The 25,397-nt window shown below is 43.3% G+C and overlaps 1 protein-coding gene across 8 annotated transcripts in view; it reads right to left on the bottom strand.

Annotated features, from left to right (window-relative positions):
* Esrrg (estrogen related receptor gamma) overlaps window positions 1-25,397 on the bottom strand; it is a 613,611-nt gene that overhangs the window by 140,614 nt on the left and 447,600 nt on the right. For all 8 annotated transcript variants that reach the window (XM_026779823.1, XM_026779825.1, XM_005348853.3 and 5 more), the window contains one exon: window positions 6,524-6,640. In XM_026779823.1, coding sequence (XP_026635624.1) covers window positions 6,524-6,640 — 117 coding nt within the window. The remainder of the gene's footprint in view (window positions 1-6,523; window positions 6,641-25,397) is intronic.

Here is a 25,397-nt window from a genome sequence, read left to right as displayed (position 1 = left end):
GTCATCATCACTATCACCACCATCATTACCATCATCACCATCATCATCGTCATCGTCATCGTCACCACCATCATCATCACTATCATCATCATCATTCCCACCCTTGTTATCACAGTGTCTGGAAGCCATATGCTAGGATAATGCTCCTACAGGCATGATGTCATTTGGAAACGGAACCTGCATAATGTCAGAAGAGAAGGGGTAGGTACACCTGCACCTTCTTCCAGGTACAGAAGACGACACAGAGTCTCAGAACCTAACAGTCTTGTTCACTCCAGTGCAGGGAGCAGGGGAGTCAGATGCAATGAGGATAGCACAGTGTCTTGTCAGGTTCCAGGGAAAATCTGGACCACATGTTGAGATTTATCAACGTGAGTGTCTGTCCTGTGGCTTTCTGCTACAAAGCTACCTCTTCCTTCCTCCTCTCAGACCTCTCCTCCCCCCTTTCCTTTATGCTGAAGCTGAACAAGTGTGAGAAGCCTTCTTCATGCATAATGTTGTTGAGGAAAATATCCGGTTGCATAGAAGTCTCTAGTCCAATTTAAAACAGGGAAAAGAGGGATCACGGGAGAGGTCTTGGTGCTTAAGTACTTACCTTGCAAGCATGAGAATGAGAGTTCAAATACTCAGAAACCCAAGTAAATGCCATGAACTACCTATAATTTGGGGTTTCATGGAGAGACCCTGTTTTAATGTAGAAAACTCAAAAGTGGAACTGAGGAGGATTCCAGATGTCAACCACAGGCCTCCATCTGCACCAGCATGTATATGCACCCATGTGCACCTTCATACATGCAAAAACAACCAAACACACACACCCATACACTGCAAACACACACAAAACTCGGGAGATGTGAAACAATACTGGGATCCTCTCTGATCTGCACACAGATTAAGATTAAGCTATATCATGAACACTGGAACGTCACTTCCCTTACAGATGTTCCAGATATTCTTATGAAAATCCTGGCAAAGCATTCTGGAAGCCACAAACATCGCCACAGAGAGAGGACACATTTTACATGAAACTGGACCATGCAGCAGGTCAATATCATATGCATGTCCGTATGCATCACATACATATACACGTGATGCTCAGATTCAGGCTCCTGGCATTTCCTGCTTATCGCAGCCCAGAATGTGGCCATTGAGCTTGGAAACTCTTGCTCATCATAAGAAGCTCTACATGCAAAATCCAGCAAGTTGGGGAAATGTCATAACTCATCGCTCTTCCAGGAAGAAAATCTAGGCATCCACTGAATCTCAAAGCCTTGAGTCTAGGTCCACCTGGCCCCAAAGGCTGAGTCTTACTGTCTCTGGCAACATTAGCTGACCTGACAGGGGACTGATCCTTTCCCTGGGCCACCAGGGCATTGTGGGTGGAGAATATTGTTTTTGGTTTTTTGAAAGTAGGTCTAATGTAGCTCATGCCATTCCTGAATTGATCCTCCTACTTCTGTCTCTCAAGTGCTGGGACTACAAGCAGGTGCAACCACACACAGCCCTAGTAGCTGTTGTTGACTTTGTTTGTTTTGATGTCAAAAAGAGAGCAAATTCTCTTGGAATAGAAAAGTAAAGTTCATCCGCTGTATTGCCCGAGTCATTCACACTTGGCATGGGCCCTGGCATGACTAGGGAATATGCTGCACATGACACTAGAGTAAGAAAAGGCATGGACTGCCAGGGGTTAATCCCAGCACAGGAGGTGGAAGCAGGAAGAAGATCTATGAGTTTGGTGCCAGCTCCTTCTCCAGAGTATAATACTGGCCAGTCAGGGCTACTAACTGAGAGTCTGTCTTATGTAAGGAAACACACACACACACGCATATACAAGCATGCATATGCATGTACATACACAAACACACAAAGAGCAATAACAACAAAACAAAAAAACACTTGTCAGTGTAAAAGTCTTTGTGCCAATAACAGTTAAATTCCCTTCAAGCCTTTGACCAGCGGATTCTCTCCCTCCACAAAATTATTACGGTTTTCTTGGGATGACTTTCTATGTGATCAACAAAGAGAAACCAAACCAGTGTGCAATGAGATAGCATTTACATGAGATGGTGCTAATTAAAAGTACATTCTTTGAAAAATTAAAAAAAAAAAGAAGTACATCTTGACCAGATTCTTCACAGGTCCACTCTGACTAATTTGGGGGGACAGCAGATATGTTACAGGTATGTTTCCTCTGATATACAACATTGAACAATACTGGAAAAATGATGCTGGTCCATTAGGACACTCCTCAGCACAGGAGAAAGACAAGCTTGCTAGTGTGCCAGATGGCACAGACACAGTAGAATTTGCTCAACAGCGCTTCTCTAAGTTTTGTTATTATGTGACATTTTCTCCCCTCTCCAACACAAGTACTGACTAGAACCATTTTGTTTGTTTCAACTGGTAAGTATTTTTTTGGTATGAATGAGCATGTTCCTCTGTGTGTGTGTGTATGTGTTCCTGTGAGTATATATGCACATAATCACGTGTCTGTATATGTGAGTGCCCAACAATAGCATGCATGCATATGTAAGTGAGAGAGCACAGACTGTGGGTACTCACACGTGTAGAGGCTAAAGTCAATGGCAGCTGTCTTTCGGAATCATGACTCCGTGTGTGTGCGGGGGGGGGGGTAGCAGGGTCTCTCACCACATCTTGAATTTATGGACTGACAAGACTTGCTGGAAAGCAGGCCCTAGGAATTCTCTTGCCTGCCCCTCAGTTCTGGGATTACAGGCCTCTGCTATACCCAGCTTCTTGGGTGTCCTGGGGAACAAACTCAGGTTCTCAGGCTTGCATGGCAAGCATCTTACTGACCGAATCAGCTCCCAGCTTCCTTAACTGGTAACAATTATTTGACTCAAAAATTCTAATCTGGGGTCTGGGGAGATGGATCAGCAGTTAAGAGCCCTTGCTGCTCTTCCAAAGAACCTGAGTTCAGTTGCCAGCACCCAGGCTGGACAGCTTGCAGTCAGCTGTAACCCTAACTCCGGGGGATCTTATGTCCTCCATTGGCCTCTAAGGGCATCCGTCCTCATGTGCAGACACCACACCGAGACACATGATTAAGAATAAAAAGAAATCTTTTTAAAAATCTAACCTCAAGCATCAAGCCTAGTTCACTTAGATTCCTGGTGCCAGCTTATGGGGAAACAGAAGTTACAGGCATTTATTCCTGTGTATTAATTAGTTTATCCACAAATCCGTCCAATCCCTTTCACTCCTGGGCCTACGCTTAGCTTCTCACAGGAACACACCTCAATTAGTAGAAATGCCAGTAAGTATGATGAAGAATTATCATTTTTTTAAAACAGTCAAGGCCTCATTTTCTATAAGCCTGCTTTTTAATGAAAACCTCTGTCTGTCCCCTCAGGCAGCGCTTTATGGTACACTTGGCGAATTGAATAAAAGATACCTGTTAAAGCAAGGAAGGTTTCCATCGAGGCTGTTGAAATCTGATTTCATCTCAGATTCGAGAACTAATGTTGTTTTTTGTTTAACTAGATTTTGCCTGTCAATTTCCAGACCTGCTGTGCCGTCTGCCTGTATGGACTGCTGTGGTCAACACGGGGGTTGTAGTAGCAAATTTTATTACGGACTGGTAATTGAATTGAACAGGTTTACATTTGAATAGATTTACTACACCATGATCTCTGACATACTGCACGGGACTCAAATCCCTGTACATCCATAAAGATACATTTAAGAGGGTATCACCCTTTCTAGGCTTAGGGAGTGAGCCTTGAGCCACGGAGATGCCCGGGCATAATTGTGTATTTATATGCAGGGTACAATGCAATATTTCACTGTATTCTTTAGGCATAAAAGAAAGGAAAACAGTAATCCATACTCACTCATACCCATCCTATCTATGCTTCTGGAGAGAAGGGTAACGAGCTCAGAAAAATGCTATTTTGCCATCCGCGTGTTCATGAGGAAGTAAATGGGAAATAAATTACAATTTGAGCATGGCAGCCACTGCAGCACTTCCCGGGAAAACACGTCCTCTAAAGGCCTGATAGCAAGTGCTGAAGAGGTGCGAACCACAGATAAGCAAGGCCCAGTTTATTCTGAGCAACAACGTTTAATTAAACGCTGCTCACACATCTGCCGTCGTTCTCACCTCCCTCAGACCCTCTCCTAGAGACCTCGAGAAACGCGATCTGAGAGAAAAGACTCGTCGCAGTTCATCTTTAAAGTTGAAACGGCACGCAGATGAGAAAATTACAGTATTGAAATCAGACTAATCAAAAACTCCCATCTCCCTAGACATGGAGGCCTGTCTCTATGTACTTCACTATTGGAAAACAAAATCGGAGTACGAGGCTTTCATTGATACCTGACTTTTGCTGCATTCAAATAAATGGATTGCTTTTAAACAGAATGATTCCTCTGTTTTCAGGGGTTTGAACCCTTTCACTAACTTTTATTTTTGAGCACAAGTTTAGTTTAAATCTCCCCAATCAGAGTAAATAATAATATAAATATAACCAAGACCAAAACCGAACTGTCCATCGCTTATAACATTCTAAATTATGCTTTTGTGAGATTTTCTACAAAACGGGGAAGGGGTCCACCCTGTGAATTAAATTCTGTACGCTACTCTGCCAGATGACTTAAGGCATTGGCTAAGCAAACTTAAAATCTTAAAATAGTTCATCATCATCATTATCATTATCATCATCACCAGTGGGCCTTGACCCCTTTGGGTATCAAATGACCCTTTCACAGGGGTTGCCTAAGAACATCATAAAACACAGAAATTTACGTTAGGATTCACAACAGTAGCAAAATTAGCTATGAGGTAGCAATGGAAATAATTTTATGGTTGGGCATCACAATGTGAGGAACTGTATTAAAGGTCACAGCATTAGAAAACTGAGAACCACTGACCTACAGATATCTGGCTTCTACTTCAGTTAGGTAGGTCGGCCTTTTAGTCACGTGTTCAGCCTTGTCAAAAGTTACCCTTTAGACAATTTCATGTGCATATTTACCAGCCGCAACCTGTGTGGCAAAGGATGCCTGGAAATGCATCTGTTGGGTGGGAGGAGCTGCATGCAAATTTAGCAGATGGATTGGAAACCAAACAGAGGTCACTTATGACCAAAAGCCCCGAAATGAGAAGTCCCAATCCTCAGCTTTGTTTCCAGTGTTACCCTGGCATCAGTCTTCACAAACCCCCTTCATCCCTGAGCTAGCCTAAATGGGCCTGCCTCTACATCCTTCCTCCTTATGGGATCCTCCTCTCCCCTTCATATTCATATACTATATTCAGTACATATATATGATCATATCACTGCACATCTTTTTTTTCTGTTGGATACCCTATCCTGATCACCTTCCTGCAACACTTGAAAGTTGTAAGTTTGCTGACAGCTGTTTTCCAAGAAAAGAGCCAAGCTGAAGATCAGATGGAGAAACTGAAGGGGTTTATTCATCCAGTAGATGAATAAAGGCCAGCTGAATAGGGCAGGAATTCCCCAATCCTGTATTCCATCTGTTGCGCTCCTTCCCCCATGATACCGCATATACCAAGAATGCACGGGACAGGTACAGACCCGGCGGAATTGTGCAAATCTAGTAACTACACATTTAGTGAGACTCATCCTTCTCATCTGCAAATATGTGAACTTCAAATGTAAAACCAAAAGGCGAGGGACAGGGATCTGTAGTGACAATACATAAATTCCGATGTAGCAGAATCTACTCACGTCTATAGATAACTAACCTAGCTTTACTGTCAAGCTTCCTCCCGTGACCGCATGCTCATCTTGGTGCTTTCTGAAAACATAATATTGACTTTAAACTCCAATGGGCTCTCTAAATACAAAGAGGCAAGTCTACGTGCAGTATGTAAAATGAATATCTATAAAATATGCATGTACAGAGATTCATTTAAAAAATACCTCCCCCTAGGAGGGTTCTTAACTATATAAAGCTTAACTATACAACTATGTCAGGACATGTGGGATAACGGAATGTCCTCAGCAGCCAATGGGTTCCCTTCCTGTGGCAAGAATGACTGAGTATGGAAGCTTATTCAGTGTGCTTAGCACAGAATCCACATTCCCCGACTCTATCTTCTTTTGTGGGTGCTATTCCCAACTTAAAACAATCGGAGCATCAAAGCATGAGTACATTCTATCAGAGAGAGTAAGTACTAAAGAGGAGTTTGGAAAACAATAGGGATGACCTTAACCCAAATGGTTTAAAGAATTGAGAAGGGGGTGTGCATTGTGAGTAGCCTCTTGGTTTGCCTCCATCTTCTTCCCTCTGCAAACTGTAAAGATCAAAGGCCCATAAACACAGTTCATCCAGAAGGGAACTACCTTCTGATTGGTGTCAAACTGCTAGCCATGAGTTATTAAAAACTTGGGTTTTAAGAGTATCTGGCAATCAGATTCAGGTACCCACTAACCCACCTTTTCTGATGGAACTGGTCTTGATCCCTGTTTTGATGGCCACTGCTCCCCCCTCAACCCCCAACCCGGAACACAGGATTCTGGGCAGAACCACTTACCTTCTTTGAGCATGCCCACTTTGAGACACTTCATGAAGCGGCAGGCCTGGCAGGATTTGCGTCTGCGCTTCGTGATTTCACATTCATTGGTGGCCGGGCAGCTGTACTCTATGTTACCTATAGTGCACAGTGTGAGGGAAAGAGACAGTCAGATTGACAGGTCAGGAGAGAGGGAGGCACCCCAAAGACAAGGTTAACTTTGCCATCCCCAACCCCCAAAGTCATGTGAGTGAGAGTCATCAGAAATGTAACACGTGCCAGGAAGCTGGATATGCTGTTGTAGACATAAAATACACCTCTATGGAAGCAGCTTGACATAAATTAGCACTTTCAGAAAGGCTGAGGCAGGAGGCTTGCCAGAAGGCCAAAGCAGCTTGGTCTACATAATAACTTCCAGGCCAGCAAGGGCTATACAGTGAGACTATTTCCAAAACAACAACAACAAAAAAAAAAAAAAAAACAGGGGAGGAGACAGATATTAGCCTCTTATGATAATTATCTATTTGAATTATTTTTGTATTAGAATAGTCTGCAAGACTGCTTTACATGTGAAACTAGGGCAGCAAACAATCATGAAATAGTTGACCCACAGAAAGTACAGTCTTCTAGAAGAGATTCCAAAGCAGTCTATTGTTGAATTAGGAGCAGCGGGGCTGCGTCCCCAGCACCCGGCCGCCTGCACTGCTAGCTTTATACCCGAAATAATTACATGGAAACTGTATTCTTTTAAACACTGCCTGGCCCCATTAGTTCCAGCCTCTTATTGGCTAGCTCTTACATATTAATCTAACCCATTTCTATTAATCTTTGTAGCCCGCGAGCTGGCTTACCAGGAATGATCTTAACCTACATCTGCCTGGAATGGGACAATCATGGCGACTCTCTGACTCAACTTCTTTCTCTTAGAATTCTGTTCTGTTTACTCCACCCACCTAAGGGTTGGCCTATCAAGGGGCCTAGGCAGTTTCTTTATTCCTTAACCAATGAAATCAACAGATTGATATATGACACTCCCACATCAGTCTATGCTTATGAAAACGTAAACACCAGAGGCTGGAGAGATGGATCCATGGTTAAGAGCACTCACGGCTCTTGCCCAGGATACAGGTTTGTTGAAGTAATAGGAGCGGTGGGGCTGCGTCCCCGGCACCCGGCCGCCCATATGGCTAGCTCTATGCCCCGAAATAATTACATGGAAACTGTATTCCTTTAAACACTGCTTGGCCCATTTCTATCTAGCCTCTTCTAGGCTAGCTCTCGCATCTGGACTAGCCCATTTCTAATAATCTGCTGTAGCCCACGAGCTGGCTTATCAGGAATGATCTTAACCTGCGTCTGCCTGGAGTGGGAGAATCATGGCCTCAGCTTCTTTCTCCCAGCCTTCCGTTCTGTTTACACCTCCCACCTATGTTTTAACCTATGAGGGCCAAAGCAGTTTCTTTATTGCTTAACCAATGAAATCAACAGATTGATATATGACACTCCCCCATCACAGGTTTGATTCCCAGCATCTCACAACTGCCTATAATTCCAGTTCCAGAGGATCCGATGCTTTCTTCTGGGCTCTGCTGGTACATCCAGACAAGCAGGCCCACATAGGCCCACATAAAATAAAATAACTGAATCTTATAAAAACAACAACAAACACACAAACAAAATGTCACATCTGGATGCAAGTCTACAGAGACGCATGCTTTGGGACAAGGTGCTTGTCCTTCTGCTGTGTAGACCTCTCGGAACTCAGTGATCCAAAGTTTACTGTGGGGCATTTCTGTTAGCACCTGGCATGTAGGGCGCGACATCGCTCTCCTGCTATTCTGGCTAGACATTCTTCCCAGCATGCTCCCTGGTGATGCTGAGAGTGAGGGTGATGGGAATAATGGCTGCCATTGCTGCCACCATCTTCATGGTGCTTGCTACATTATTTGTATAACTCATCCCAAACACCATGGAATTATGATAATAACGAACTATTCAGGTTATACTTTTACAGGTTTTATTGTTTTTAGCTATATGAAATGATCTGAAATACAAAGCACGTAACGAGACATCTACACTTCCAGTGTTTCTCCGAGACAATGAAATGTGGAGGGTGTGCTCCAGGTAGCTACGGCCGTGTAGAGAAGCTGCCTTGAAAAATAAAGACTGTCTCCACTATCAGCCCCGTCGTGGAGTACTTGAAGGTCTCCGGCTACTTCCTAACCCTTTCCCCTCGTGATTAAGTGCATTAGTACCCTAATGAAAATGCATCCTGCTTATTGCCCTCTTGGGAAGGGGGAGGTCATCGCAGCGAACGCATAAATTGTCATAGGAGACGGTCCGGGCATAATTGCAATTTTGCTGTTCCACGCTTGCTGTACTCAGGGTCCATCGAGTCCCCTGAAACATGCGCAGATCCAAGTAATTAGCATAGGAGGCTGCCTGGGACCACAGCATTGATGAAATATTTCAGAGTTAATCACACTTTGTAAACACTGATTTATATTGACTACCTTTCTGTGGACTGATGCCTCCTCATTAAATAGGACATTAGCGCTTCGCAGGATTGTTCGGCCACTCCACCACGCGCCAACTGCTAATTCACCAGGAAGTGGTAACCTAGCCGCTTGGAACTACAGAAAATTGGTTAAGTATGCATGACTTAAAAAAAAAAAAAAGTCTTGAGCATTATAACTTGAGGTAAATTGACTGGCTAAATTAGCATTCTAATTCAAAGCAACTACTTTTAAAATGAGGTTAGATAATAGAAGTGATATTAACTGCATTAGCAAGAATATTCGCCATCACCTTCTTCAGAAATATCACTCAGGGGCTGGCGAGATAGCTCATCTGGGTAAGTGCTAGCTGCAGAAGGCCGGCTGACCGTGTGAGCGCAATCCCCAGAACCAATTCCACGTCCTTGTCTGTTGCTCTCCACACAGGAGCACTGGCATTCGCTCTCCTCATATTAATTAAGAAGCATTTTTAAGAAAAATATTACTCAGAAAAAGGACTGGCAAATTAGGTCACCTGTAAAGGCTGTCTAGACCTAACAACCGGAGTTTCATTCCTGAATAACATAGTGGAAGGAGACCACACACACACACATGCACAAATAATAATAATAGTGATGACGATGATGGAGACAGGCAATGATAAGGTAAGTGAACACTGGCTTGGTCAAAGCTGAGAATAAAGAGATTTGAAATCTGAGCTGTCTCTTTCAAATGTCCCCAGACATCTATTCTGCATCTAAAGAATGGTGCTGTGGTGTTGTGTGTGTGTTTCTGGTTTTGCTTTTGGTGCGGTGCTGTGAATAGAACCTGGGACCCTGCGGCAGTATACAAGGCTAGCAATGAGCTATCCCCAGTTCTGGTTTTCTTTCTTGAATTTTATTTTGAAACAGTTTCACGAACTTCCCCAGGTTAGCCTGAGCCTCATATTCTTTCTGCCTCAGCCTCCTGAGTGGCCATCACCCTGGCTGACAGCTAGTTCAGTGTTCAGCTACCAGGTCCTTATATTCTCTATGATTTTCTCTATATTTATTTTAAAGGAAAGTAACTCTCTCATAGAAAGGACTGAAAAATAATTTCAAAGCCTGGAGAAAATACTTTAAAAAATGTCATTTCTGGCCATTTCCCGTCTTTAAAACTAGTGTGACGTAATACACATGAGGTAATACACATGTACACACACACACACACACACACACACACACACACACACACATTCCCAGCAAGGCATAAATGTCCACCCCATGCCTTCAACTTGGTGGTGCAAATGTCTGTCACCTGGCTCACGACCACACAGAACTGTGTCTTCTCATCCATCTTTGGAGATGACATCCTCATTCTTCACAGCAGGACACTTTGAACAGGGACTCTGTCAGTCAGGTGCAGGCTCACACCTGAACCTGTACCATCGTCCTGATCACTGGCCTCCACCCTCCTAGCTTTAGTCCGGGATGGATGCCATTTGCACTGTCTCTTCCCATGAAGGCCTTGTTTGTGTCTCTTCCCCAATTTAAACTAAAAGAGCTAAGCTTGGTGTTCACACCAATACAATACACCCCCCCCCCCGCACTTGGGAATATAAGGCACTGGGACTGCCATGAGTTCTAGGCCTGCGGACCCTGTAATAAGTAATAGGATAAAGTAAAGAAAAGAAAATCACTTCCCTAGCAAATGTAAGGTCTTACATTTGACACTCAGAATTACACATAGGTGCACACATGTGGGCACACTCACACACACTCACACACACACACACACACACACACACACACACACACACACTACTGCTGTCCTTCTGAATTAAATCTAAGCCACCCGACTGCCGCACACGTTCCTTTCCCAATCTCGCTCTCATCTGCTTTTGCAGCAATGGAACAATTATTACCTCACATGAACCTCCAGATGCAGCCAATTTGATTTATTCAGGTTTTGCTGTATGTCCTTCAAGACTCCCCTCTGAGAATGATCTATTTCTGCCCCTCTTTTCTTCTTAAAATTATTTCCCAGACTCAGTGTTCAACTCCAATTCCATTTCAATCATTTATGAAAACTTCTCAGACCATTCTAGAAGGAAATGACTTCTGGGGATGCCTATCTTTTGAGGACTGTCATCTGATACAGACGGTCATATTTTGTCAGCCCTTTGCATACGCCTGTGAATGACTAGACAGGAAGACAGTGGAGGACAGGAGCCAATTCTTAGGACGTGTGACTATCTCCAACCAAAGGCTTTGGTGACTCAGGAGGAGAGGGAGGCCAGGTTGATGGTGGTGGCCTGTGCTCGTAACCCCAGAACTAGGGCGGGAGAGACAGCAACATCTCTGAAGCTGACTGGCCAGCCAGTCTGGCCTAGTTAGCAAGCCACAGGTCAGTGATTAACTTGTCTCAAAAGAAGAAAAGTGCACAGTTTCTGAGGAGCTATTCTCAATGTTGACCTCTGTCCTCCATGGGAACATGTTCACATGTACATACACACACACAGACACACACAGACACACAGACACACACACACACACACACACACGTACATATGCACACATACGCCTATGCTCACAAAGATTCCGCTCAGGAAAGTCAATGACATCACACAGGGAAAACCGTCTGACCTACGCTGTGAAGAAATGGGTCAGCAATGACATTGGTGTGGAGGAGTCTTCCCAGCGCCACAGGAAATGCCAAGTCTTTATGAGAACTTCCCACAATGGGGCCAGGGGTGCAGCTCTACAGGGACAATGTTACTTAGCATGCGGGAACCCTGGGTTCAGCTCCACTGCCACTTAAAAACCAAGTGTAGTGGCATAGGCTTCCAACCTGGAGGTGGATGCAGGAGGATCAGAGGTTTAAGGTCAGGCTGGGAAGCAATGAACCTTTATTAAAAATATTCCTTGTTCACAAAGCAGTCCTACATGTTCACATCATATATATGTATATATACATATACAAATATATAATACATATATAATATATATTCAATTTAGGTGCAAAGAAGCTGTTTATAATGGATTGGGTATCCTTGTGAACACTCTGTCTTAGAGAAGTCTCACTACACGAAGATGATAACCTTGATCTGACTAATAAACTCTGGTTTATATTTGGGAAACAAATCAACATCACTCTAAATAAGTTATTTGCTAGAGGGAAGCCTAATTTTCAAGGCCTCCCATGGAGTTCCTCACAACACCGTTGTCGTCTGTGGTCACCTAGCCACCAGCATCTTTGATCGGAGTTACAGGCTCCTGAGACTTTAGCCTTCAAATGCCTTGCCTGGTGCTTTTAGGAGTCAATTAAAGAAAGACACTTTACATTTGAAATCCACCAGCCCAAGCACCTGGGTAACAATGTAGCAGACTCTTTGGTAAAGGTTCAAAGGCTTTCTTCCCACTGGACCACTGCCTCTCTATGGGACACTTGTTTTCCTCCAAATCACCAAAACTAGAAACTAGACCAAAATAAATAAATAAATAACAAAAATATTTCAAATCTCCAGTATATTTGGGTACGGGGACCATTTATCCTGGATAAAAGCAGCCAGGGCACAGCAGAAGGTACATTTCCCAGCCCAGCATTCTCACTGAAGACAGTTTTCACAGATTATGGCTCACAGTTTTCTGGGACACATTTGTTAGATGGTGCTGGGGACTGAATAGGCAGCTCCTAAAGCCAGGGTTGGAGATTTCCCGGTTTGGCCAACAGCTGGAGAAATGTGCTCTGTTGCAGAAGGTGGAGGATCCACATGGAAACTTGGGGCGCTAAAACCAGGCTGAGCGGAGCGATAGAGCAATTGCTTTTCAGAGCACCCAGGGCTCCAGGTACTTACTTCAGTCTTTTGTACAATTAGTTTGCAGGCAATATAATATTCTCACTTCCTGCTTAATAGAATCTTGCAGCTCTCTGGTGGATGGAATAACAGGGTGTGTGCTGGACGCCCGCCTAGAGGGCCAGGGGATAATTTGTAGATTCCTCTCAGTCACTTTGGCAGTGAAAGGGCCAAATGATGGAAAGTAGCATGGCATCTCCAAATAAAAATATATATGATTCACACCCCCACAGGGCAGCCACGCCCTTGCATCTAGAAGACCTATGCTAGCTCTTGTTTCCAATCATGCTCCAGTCTTCAAGGTAGAGCTGACTCCAAAGCCACTGTCTGTTCCTCTACTTGCTGTGAGTTTATTAACAAAACCAAATGGCTGTGGGTGACCCAGAGGGCACTACAAGTGGGTGTTTAGACCACTCTTCTGCAGTGTTAAGTGGTTTTAAAAACAACGGGCTTTACTTTGGCTCCCAATTACAGAGAGAGCATCAAAGCCATGAGGCAATAATCTGTAATAGTCTTGTTTTAAATACCCTAAAACCAGAAAAGGGATAGGGAGGAAAACCCCTTGTGCTGTAATACCCGTTTGTTCTGTTTGTTTGTTTGTTTGTGTTTTATTTTCATTTCTAACACAATGGGACTTTCTTTGCTTTCCTTGTTCTTGTTCTTCTCCTCCTTCTCCTTCTTCATTTCCTGCTTGTAATTTTCCTTTTGCTCCTAAGTGGTTTCAGCTTTTCCCACATAAAATAGGAAATGCCACCACTACCATCTATAGCTGAGCTTAGACAATATGAGCTCTTTATTATCTGTCTGCAACCTGTTATGTGTCACAATTACATCAGTCTACATGGAAGTTTGGGGAAGCACTGATGTGTAGGCACACCTGTGTGGGGTGGACAGAGGAGGACACTGCCATCTGTCCCCTTCATCACTCTCAGCCCTACTTCTTTGAGACAGGGGCCCTCACTGGATCTGGGTCTCACTGTTTCTTTTCAGCTAAGCTGACTAGCCAATAAGCTCCAGGAACTCTCTTGATGTGTGTCCGCCCTTCCCTCCAGGGACTCTCTTGAAATGTGTCTGCCCTTCCCTCTTCTTTTCTAACCCATTCCCCCTTTCACTAGGGTCACAGGTACAGGCAGCCACACCCAGTGTTTTTTTTTTCCCCCATAGGTTCCCAGGAGCTGAACTATAGCATAAGGGCCACAATGGCCTGACAGCACATTGAATTTTGAACAGGAAGCACAGGCTTAATTCCTGAATAGAAAGGAAATATGACTTAAGGAAATGAGACTAGAAAGCACCACAAGTCAGCGGTTGGCTGAGCCAGAGAGAGAGAGAGAGAGAGAGAGAGAGAGAGAGAGAGAGAGAGAGAGAGAGAGAGAGGGATGGGGCTGAGTTGGAAAAATGCTAACCTGGCATGCATGAGGTCCAGACAGGGAGACACAGGCCTGTGAGCTTAAGCTAGGCACCCTGAAGCAGAGGCAGGAAGTTAAGTAACTCAAGGTCATCCTCTGCAGCCCCAGGAGTTGAGTTCAAGGGCAGCCTGAGTTACAGAGATTGTCTAAAACAAACAAAAAAACAAACAACAAAAGAGGGAGGCCTTTATCCTCTATACAGAATGAGAAATTACTAGCAGTGGTAACATGCCATAAAACAAGAGCAAATTATTTGGCCTTGACTGTTTTTCCAGTTTAAATAAGATACACCTTGCCTCAATTTCCCTAGAATGATTATTTCTTTCTGTTGCAATTCTTTAAGATTAATTAAACACTGTATTGTGATTACAGAGAAATGGGAAGAATCATGTATGGCCACTGGGAATCCATCTTTACCATTTTAGCTAAACTATGGTTTAGCAAAGAATGTGGCAGCAATGAGTAAGGGAAGAAGAGAAGAAAAGAGGAGGAAACAAAGAGAGGGAGAAGCAGTAGGCTTAGCTTTACACTTCAGCTCCCTGGCTTATCTGGATGAATGTGAGCCTAGGAGTCTCAGTTCTCTGAATTGCAAAGAACCACATTGCTTTGGATCTGTGTAAGAATCATATGGGGGAAAAATTGTGTATTCCACTTCTGAGACGAAGGAAGGCAACCATAAGGGTCCACGATTATTCCCTATCTCCATTTGAAGACCGGAATCTGAGCTTGAGAAGGAAGTAAAGCTCACTCTCAGGGTGGTGTAGTGAAACGTGCCTGGAGTTCGGCAGACAGAGGCAGGAGGATCTAAGCAAGTGAGTACCAGACAGCCAGAGCTACAGGGAGAGCCTAGCATTACAAACCAAACAACAACACAACACAAAAATGACAGCCAACCTTTGCAAATTCATGCAAAGATGTGAAAATGAGAGACTCTCACTCCTCGAAGAACTGCAAAGCACACTGCTGTCTTCCCAGCAACGCTACAATTTGTTCAGTCACTAAGGAGGCGACCATGTAAGGACAGAGGCCCATCGTTGGTTAGACCGTCTACAAAGTGAATCTCAGACATATGAGCCACACCTCCTTGTAAACACTCCCTGCCCCTCACAGGAACCCAGATGGGTGACTGCCATTGAGCCTGATCTGGCTCTTACTGTAACAGAAGGCTGTCAAAACCCTCACCCTTGCCCCAGTCCCAAATCTGTTTATACTGATACCCCAATGCTCAACACCTTATCTCACAACTCGGTGGGGGTCTGGAGGCTCCAGGAAGCACCATTCTCTTCCCTCCTGGTCTTCTGCATTTTGTATCTCCACACCTATTCTCCCAGGGTTCCCAGGACTGAGTTAAGGGTCCTGATGCTGACAACCTCATCCGATGCTCACCTCTCAGGCGAACTGCCCCTCCACCCCAGCTATACAATCCATTAGGACAGAGACATTCTGGGGTTGTGCACAGTGAAGTCAACAGACTATAGAGAGCACTCATTATCAAATTATTTTCAAGACATCATCTTAACATGTGGCCTGGTTGACCTTGGGCTCAGGTGAACCTTTTGCCTCATTGTCCTAAGTAATCCGCCTTCAAGGAGCATCCCATAGTAGCTACACCATCCACTGACTTTTCAGGGATTCTGTTCTTTACTGTCTCATTGCAGAGTCTATGACCCAACTCTTCATCCAAAAAAAAAAAAAAATAGACAGTAAGAAAAGAGATAAGAAAGAAAGAAAAAGGAAAGTTCATATTCAGAAAGAAAAGAAACCCTCCCTTCTCCCTCATGTGAAAGCTAGCCAATACATGGCCACATGGATGTATGTTATAAATGTATATGTCTACATGGATGTATGTTAGAAATGTACATGTCTACATGGATGTATGTTATAAATGTATTGTCTACATGGATGTATGTTATAAATGTATTGTCTACATGGATGTATGTTAGAATTGTATGTGTCGCCAGGCGGTGGTGGCGCACGCCTTTAATCCCAGCACTTGGGAGGCAGAGGCAGGCGGATCTCTGTGAGTTCGAGACGCAGCCTGGTCTACAAGAGCTAGTTCCAGGACAGGCTCCAAAACCACAGAGAAACCCTGTCTAGAAAAAGCAAAAAAAAAAAAAAAAGAATTGTATGTGTCTACATGGATGTATGTTAGAAATGTACATGTCTACATGGATGTATGTTAGAAATTTATGTGTCTACATGGATGTATGTTAGAAATGTACGCGTGGGGAGAACATTTAGAAAAACGATTGCAAAGGGTAAAGTTTGGAAAGATCAGATCCTTGCTAATGAGGTCACATGCTGAGTGTATTACTGGTAAGTTCTCTTCAGAGAGACACTACTCTCCGGTTGTTTCATCCCCGTCATTTTGCAGTCCAGGGAGGGAAGGCTCCACATTCAGTTGCTCCCTTTACAAGACATCCTGACATCACCCCAGTGATTTCTACAGGCACTTCTGAAAATCCAGGTGCCAACACGAAGAACAGCAACCGAAAACACTACTGGTGCTAGCTACCCTTGGATGTGCTCACTGGAACACCTACAGTGCTGATGGGCGCTTTAAGCCCAGGAGACTAGAAGACACACCGGAATCAGCTCACAGGTGCCAGAGGCAGGTCTTGAACCCAGAAAGCTTTGCTCCAAAGCCTGCACTTTTAAGTACAAGGCGATTCTACTTAACTCTAATCTTTTCAAACTCATTACTGACTGTCATTCAAAGTAGAAAAATGCATTGTACATGCCCTGTCCTCCGAGCAGTTTCTTTGTGTAGCTCTTGTTGCTACAGTTGTTGGACAGAGAGAGCCTTTTGAAGCCTGATACAGGACCCCGGGAATGAGAGGGTGAGGGTGGATCTTGGCATTGTCTTTTGCTGGTGTCAGCCTTATGGGACCTGGGCAGCTGTGGGGTAGGATAGGGTTGCTTTGAGAGAGTGAAATCTCTCAGCACCTCGGGAAGAAATCCTTCATTTGGCCTCATTGCCACTGTGGTCTGTGGCCAGTTTAATTCCACAGAAACAAACAGCATGTCACCAAAGCAACGGGTATCGTGTTGTACACAAAGCATTTTGAAGATCCTAGAATAATGCTATTGTTCACGAAGGGAAAGAAAGGACTCCACGATCACCAGGGCAGGCTCTAAAATACATCTGACGGGCTGTGATAAATGTCTACTAAAAACGTATTTGTTGCAGATACCTGTGGTGTACACACCTGGTATTTCAGCACGTTGGAGACTGAGGCAGGGGGATCTTGATTTTGGGGCTAGTGTAGGCTACACAATAAGACGCTGTCTCAAAAATCAAAATGAAACAAAAATCCCAGGGCCTTGCATTTGTTATGCAAGTACTCTCCCAGTGATCTTCCCCTCACCCTTACCCCAGTATTTAAGTTTCTATAAGGGTAAGGATGAAGTCACAGAAGTCCTTACAGAAGGGTCACCTCTGCCACAAGGAAGATGTCACACCAGAGCTGTCCACAACTCCAAAGCTGCTGTGTTCCATATCCAACATCGTCTTTTCTCTTCTTGCAAACTATAAGCAAGTAGACATATTCAGCTTCTACAACAGGTGAGTTGAAAAGAAGGGATGGGCTAGCGAGATGGGTCAGTGGTCAAAGAGCTCGCTGTGCAAGGATGAGGAACTAACTCCACATTCTCAGTATTCACTTTTAAAAAGCCAGGCACAGAGGCAGCTTCCTACAATCCCAGTGCTGGGGAGGTGGATGTAGGACCGCCCATCAGTAAGCTCCAGGTCCAGAGACAGAAGAGATGGCAAAGGATGTGACCTCTGCCTGCCCACGCATGTAAGCTGTGTGTGTGTGTGTGCACTCACGTCTCTCACTCCTCTCTGGCCTTTCTCAAATGGAAACTAAGTGAAGAGGTACAGAGTGGTCATCGGGACCCAATGTGGGACATGTCCACATTTGCTGGGAAAGGATGTTCAGAATCTAGCCACAGGCTCCGGGTGTAGCTCAATTGGTAGTGTGCTTACTTAGCCTGGGGGCTATCCTAACACTGGATAAAAACAGGCCTAGTGGGCAGTGAAGGCCAGAGGACCATAAGTTCAGAGAGCATCCTTGAGTCACACACTGAGTTCAAGGTCAGCCTGGGCTACAGGAGTATTCCTCAGAGACAACCTTATAGAAGTGTGGTAACGTGTGCTTATCTCTACAAATGAGCTAGAAAAGTCAAAGGTAAGACAGGATTGAGGTCACAGAATGTGACAGTGTTCTTTTGTAGTAAGAATGGAAAGTTCTTCTCCTTCTGAAAAATATTCATTGTTATGAAACAAGAAAGAGAAAAGATACCAGTTCTGAGCTGCCGGCTTCTGTGGTTGAGAAGTTTATATGAACAGACTGTCATTCTCACATCAGAGCCAGGGAACAGGAAACCTAGATGTCTCAGTGGGTCAGGAGCTTGCTGCCATCCCTAGGAACCCACATGTTGGAGAGAAATGACTCATAAAGTTGTCTACTGCCCTCTATAAATGCACTGAAGCTTACATGAACACACACACACATACACACACACACACACAGAGAGAGAGAGAGAGAGAGAGAGAGAGAGAGAGAGAGAGAGAAAGAGAGAGAAAGTGAGAGACAGACAGACAGGCAGGCTGGCAGACAGATACACACAGAGATAGACAGACAGTCAGACAGACACATACACACACATACCAATAAATAAATAAATAAATAAATATAATCCAACAAACAAAACACCCATGAGAGCCAGGTCTGGGGCCGCATCCCTGCAATCCCAGCCCTGGAGAGGCTGAGGCAGTGGGATGGCTCCAAGTTCCAGGCCCACCTGGGCTACAGAAAATGACCCTGTCTCAAATACCAAACAAACTAAAAGCAAAACCAGCCTCTCCCCATGAGAGCTAGAGAAGGAGTCTGTGACACACAGGACACAAGAACAGATATTATCACGGTCAGTCTGGGAACAGTAGAGCTAGGTGTGGGAATGAGGGGCAGCAGGTGAAAGGTGCAGGGGTCACAGACAGAAACCAGGAGGCGACGCGGCACAGTTGGGCTCTCCAGCTTTAAACTTCAGGGATTTCTGAAACTAGTGATAAAACCCTAAGCATTGTTAAGCCTTAAGCCTGACTGTCTCCTTTCTAAAAACCCTTAATATTATCTAATCATAACTTTTGTACTCTTCTTAATTCCCTACTTTCGTTTTATTTTAACAACTTAATGGGGAAAAAAAGTGTTCACGAACTACAATCTCTTCAGAAAAATGTAGCCTAAAATTACAAAAGCTTCAAAGAACTTTAACATGTCCAAGGCAGAGTCATAACTGTGGGTTCTAATTCTCCCAAGACCCGATTGCTCCCAACACTTCAGTTATTAGTCTAGAAAAGAATATTGTGATGGCAAACCCTACTGTCCTGGGATGATAAAGAATTAAGATCATGAGAAGCATTAAAACAACATGGCACATGGTAAAAACTAATATGTTCAGCATCAGCTCTGGATTCGTGGCTCAAGTGAGGAACACATTCTACTCTTGCAAAGGACCTGATTGGGTTCCAGGAAACCATGTCAGGCAGCTCATAACCATCTGTAAGTTACTATTATTCCAAAGCCATAAATACTCCTTCAATAACTAATATAAAAACAACATATAGAACTTAGAAAACTGAAATACGATGTAGACTGTCTAGTTACGTAATTGCCTGTGAGTAAATCCAAAGAGGTAAAAGATTAAACAAACAAACATCAACAAAAGAACTTTTAAATTTGGGCACACATGCAATTCCCCAATCAAAGAAATGTTTAAGCAGTCACCCCAAAGCTATTAAGAAAGCTAATGAAAGAAATGACACGTGCTTATGAGGATGTGTGTGTGTGTGTGTGTGTGTGTGTGTGTGTGTGTGTGTGTGTTAGCGGGAATGAGAGGTGACAAAGTGGCGTGGAACACAGTAAAGATATTCCTCAAAAACTACAAAAAACAGTTAGGCCTCACTGGCCATTTCATTCCTTGATACATTTTCACACGGACTACAAGTGCATTCTGGGAGGGGTGGGGCTGGGTTTGAATCCAGAGTCTTACATATGTCAGGTGATCGACAGCTAAGCTGCATTCTCCATCTTGACACAGGACCTGGTAACTTGCCCAGGGTGACTGTGAAGAAGCTACATTGAACATTTGGATCCTCTGGTCTAGCCTTCAATCAGAGAATGGCATCTTGCATAGACAGGTACCCAAAGGTACACTCATTATTTAAGCATCCCAAAGGTAGATGCATGCTAAATGTCTCTCAAGAGATGAATGGATTAAAAAATATCAGCTACATACACACAATGGAATATTTACTCAGTCTTCTAAGGGAAGTTCTGGAATATACCACATGTCATGGATGGACCTTGAGGATATTAAAATTAGTGTGAGTCACAACAAAAGCTAAACACTAAGGCTTGGGATTTCGCTCAGGGATGGAACACTTGCCTACCAGCTACATCCTTTCCTGAGCTCCATCCCCTGGGACCAGAAGAAAATACTGCATGGTCCTCCTTGTTCTTGGCTATGCTTATGTTCTGTGTCTGGGTCTGCCCAATCATAGAAACAAAAAGTCGAATGAACCCAGGGCTGGTGGCAGGAGGAGCTATATCAAGGCCACAGTGTAAGGGTTACAAGACAGAACTTTAAAGATCTGCTACTTGGCCAAGTGAACACAATTGACACAAGTGGCTAAAGTTTTAAATTTATGTTTTTTACCATGATAAAGTTAAGTTTTAATATATATCTACTGATTATGATCTTAGAGATTGAGGGTAGACTCCGTGGAAGAACATGAATGTTCAAGGGACTGGCTTCAATATCCAGCACCAAATACACAAATGTCCATGGATATATTTCAGCTGTGAGTGCCAAAACTCTTCACCAGAATCCTTCACCAAGTTTTGCTTTTAGGCAAAATTTTTGAATGCTGTTAGCGAGCTCCAGGACAAGGACTATTGGTTTCCCATGGTAGTGATTGAAAGGGGATTGATTCAGTTCATAAGAAGGTGATTATTAACCTTTTGTTCCTAAGATGCTATCTAAGTTTATTAAGTAATAAATCAGAAAAATGTGCCACGACTCTGGCCTTCACCCTGAAAGGAAACAACCCTGCCCTGTACCTCAAAATTTGTCCATTTCCAACTGATTGATTGATTAAGCTATTGATCAATTGTGCTCAGGCTAGAACTCACAGCCTCATTTTTAGGAGGCAAGGACTCTACCATGGAGCCATGCCAGCATCCTGCACTTTGGCTTCTGAGAGTGTGTTTGCCTCTGAGTCGGGAGAATCCTGTCAACCCACATCTTCCTCATTAATCATCAGAATGTCACCCATACCAAAAGGGGCTCTGGACAACCCTACTCTCAGGACTTCTTTGTGTTTCCTGGGTCCATCAGGTGGACATTCTCACCTACTCCAACCTCATTAATCTATGGCTAATTTTGGCTTTATTGAAGGAAGAAAATTATATAAAAACAAGCATTTTCAAAGCCACAAAGCATGAAGTTTTATTTATACTACTTTACCCTACAGCACTGAATGTGTGTGTGGGCTGCTCCTACTAAGGTCGAATTTCTCAAGACTAATCGAGCATGGTAAAATAGGGACAAAGATGCCACTGCAAGTACAAAGCAAATCTTTGTCTCAGGAAAAAAGAACAGCAAAAATTCTGGAGATAATGTGCCTAGAAGCGTCCCAGCAGGCTGAGAGTTGAGACAGGAGGATTTCTCCAAGTTCAAAATAGGCTAGGTGTGAATTTTTTTCTCTAAGAAACTGAGGTTAATACATCCTTAAAAGACTTGGCTTCTACTCAAGGGAGGGTGAGAAGGAAAGTCATCACCATGTCAACAAAGGTACCAGTTCTTTTGTTTGAGTTTATCTTGTATTCAAAGAATACCCTCCTGCCTCTTCATCAGTCAAAAGACAACGTTGGCTATAGTGTCAGGTGCTGAGGGAAAGGCCAGTGAACTGTAGGCAAAACATCAGATACACCTCACTTGCTGAGAAGTTCCAACATCAGGGGAAACATTCTACTCTGCAAAACAGCCAGGAATTGAAGTGACCCACAAAGTTCCTGAGACTTGGAAGACCCAACAAAAACTTCTTAGCACTCTGGAATGTTCAGATGGTAAACTGTACCAGCAGAAGTCCTGGGAATCTTTGGAATAAAAAAGGCAGGGGGAGTGGCCTTCCTTCAGTGGGAGAGTGCCTCAGAAGCAGGGGTGCAGGAGGAGACAGGATACAGATCACTAGGGGAAGAAGCAGGCTTCCTGCTAGCCCTAGTCTCAGGACTTGATCTCAGTCTCTAAACAGAGATTCAGTTAAAGAGGTTCACAGGAATGAATGAGGGAGGCTTGTGCAGTCTGACTGCATGCTGAGGCAGGGGCTGGAGGGACAGCTCAGAGGCAGAGAACACTTGCTGCTCTTACGGAGGACGTGGGTGTGATTCCCAGAACCCATATGCATTTGTAAAGATAATTTATTATAAATGACAGCTTTATTTTTCTAGGTTCTAGAACATAGGCCCTGTTTCAAAGGCACTAAATAGAAAGATAGGGTGTTCACTTACCTATATTAGAGTTGAATTAAAATACAAAGTCTGAAGTATGCTTTCAGATATGACTACAAAGTTTTTTGTTTTGTTTTTTTTTTTAGTTATAGCTCTTGCAATTGCGTCATTGCAATGACAGTACAGTATCTTTGCTTTGGAGACAGGGTCTGGCCTGGTAATCGCTACATAGATGAGGAACTTCTGATCCTCCAGTGCCCACCTTCACAGAGCCGGCATTCCATGCATGCGCCACCATACCGGTCTTTTATCTGGTGCTGGGACCCAGGGCGTCATGAGTGCCAACTGAGTCAGATCACCAGCCCTTTGCACAATTGTTCATTTTAGTGTTGGGGGTGGGAGGTGGGGCTTTGGGTTAGCAGGGAACTGTTTACCACAGAAAAATACACATGCTTACCCTCTATCTGAGGGTATTTAAAAATAAAATTAAATTAATACTAATGCATGTGATATAATATGCTGTGCTCTTGCTTCTTCCCAAGCACCTTCAGGAGTCACAAAGGCAGAACATAGGACCAGATAATCTGCACATATATTACTCCAAAAGTTATTGCTGTTTGCTTATTAATTGTCAGTGAATTCAGCTAGCCTTTTAAACATGGTACTAAAGTTTTGTTGCAGCTGGGAGTGTAGCTTATCCTACCCCATTGACCCCAAGGGCCAAAACCCCTGGGTTCAGTCCTCAACACCACAGAATGGAACAAACCAGAGCATGCTTCACTACTGATTGTTACAACTTCCCTCGCACAGCGGAGTTCTTATCTACTAACTCCCAAGTGGAGCAGACACTCTAAACGCCAGACATCAAATGACACACACATTCAAGTGGCTTTCAAAAATACAGTATGTGCACCGTGTTCCCAAAATACACATAAATAACACCAGACGCTCTTGCGGTGGGAACGGGATGCTTCTCTCCTAAAAGCAGAGGCTAAAATGTAGTGAGGGTCATTGAGTTTATGCGTTCCACTCCTAGATAAAAGACAGACCATATATGGGACATAGTGCTATTGTCATCTAGACACTCCAGGGATGAGGCAGGAGAACTGAGAGTTCGAGGCCAACCTCGGCTACACAGTGGGAAGATTGCATAGACAATTTAATCTATGAGAATAATCATTTTGGTATTACATAATCCAAAAAGCCAACATTTTAAAACAACCATTAATTACCGTATCTTAATTTTCAAAGATTCTGCTTCATGCTTCACTAGTTAATACACATACATATGTTTACATGTAACTACACTCATATATGTGAAGATATACTACCACATATGTGTACACCTAGTCACATATATGTATATATGCACATACATATGGGTGTATATACAGGCATATTCAAACATACACACATGTACATATATTCACAGATATATACATGTGCATATACATGTACATGCATGCATGTACCTATTCACATACACCTATATGTATGGACACATGCATATGAACATAAATGAACGCATGTATTTGTGTACCTATGAACACATACATACATTCACACACATATACATATACACATATGCACACAGACACTTGTATCATAATGTTCACAGGTGAATAGTACACATGGGGTTAAAATAGTAAGAAAATGAACACATAAACAGTAAAGATGCTAGAAAATTCTGATGCTTGAGAAAAAAAAGATGTTCACAAAGCTGGGGCAACAATTAAAAAAATTATCAATGTTGTGAATTTACTTAAAATTTGAACATCCACTTAAATAAAGGACACATTCACCAGCTGCCTAGGAGCCCTGTAGCGTGAGCCTGATTGCTCAATACGCCTACAGAGTTGCCAGCAGAATGTTTGAGTCTAGACAGAATTTAGCCTAACTACGGCCAGGAAATCCAATGGAACCCTGCCCTTATATTCTTAAGACCCAAGCTTAGAGTACTTTTCGATTTTTAAACAGCTCAATAAATGAAACTAGGCAGGCAGCGCAGATCAGAGAAGGTACGCTGCCCTCACACTCCCAGGTAGCTAACATGCTAAGAAATTTAGGTTCTACTGTCTGGTCTACCTTCAACCATCCAAGCAACAGGACAGCTTCCCTGACTCTCTGGGCAATCCTTGGGAAATGAAGTCCTACTTACTGCCTTTCTAAATCAAAAGACAGAAGTGAACGACACTGTCTTCAGGACATTCATACATTCATGCAAAACCTCTCCACCTACAGAGAAAGTCAGCAATACTCTTACTATGAAAATAAACACTGGACCAGCAAGGGATAATATAGGCATGAGATCACATCTGTAATTTAGAATTTGCAACATTAATGCATTTCAAAACAGATTAGCCAGAATTAGCATCAAATGCAAGAAAAACAGGAAAAGTCAATTAAACTTACCACAAAAACTAGTTCAAGTTCTAAGTCAAAGTGACTGAATTACAGACAGCAATTCTTTTGAAAATATTATTTCTGTCTTCAATTCTGCCTCCAAGCTGATAATCACAGAGATTCGTCAAGTTAACTCAGACATCCCTGTATTATTTTAGATTTTAATTATAGAACATAGTTGAGCTTTTAAGTTGACATTTACTATAAAGTTCTCTAATTGTTTTTTCCATGAACTATTGA

The sequence above is a fragment of the Microtus ochrogaster genome, chromosome 6 (genome assembly GCF_000317375.1).
Source record: "Microtus ochrogaster isolate Prairie Vole_2 chromosome 6, MicOch1.0, whole genome shotgun sequence".
Taxonomy (NCBI): domain Eukaryota; kingdom Metazoa; phylum Chordata; class Mammalia; order Rodentia; family Cricetidae; genus Microtus; species Microtus ochrogaster.
Note: the sequence above shows the minus strand (reverse complement) of the source record. Positions and strands in the feature narration are given on the sequence as shown.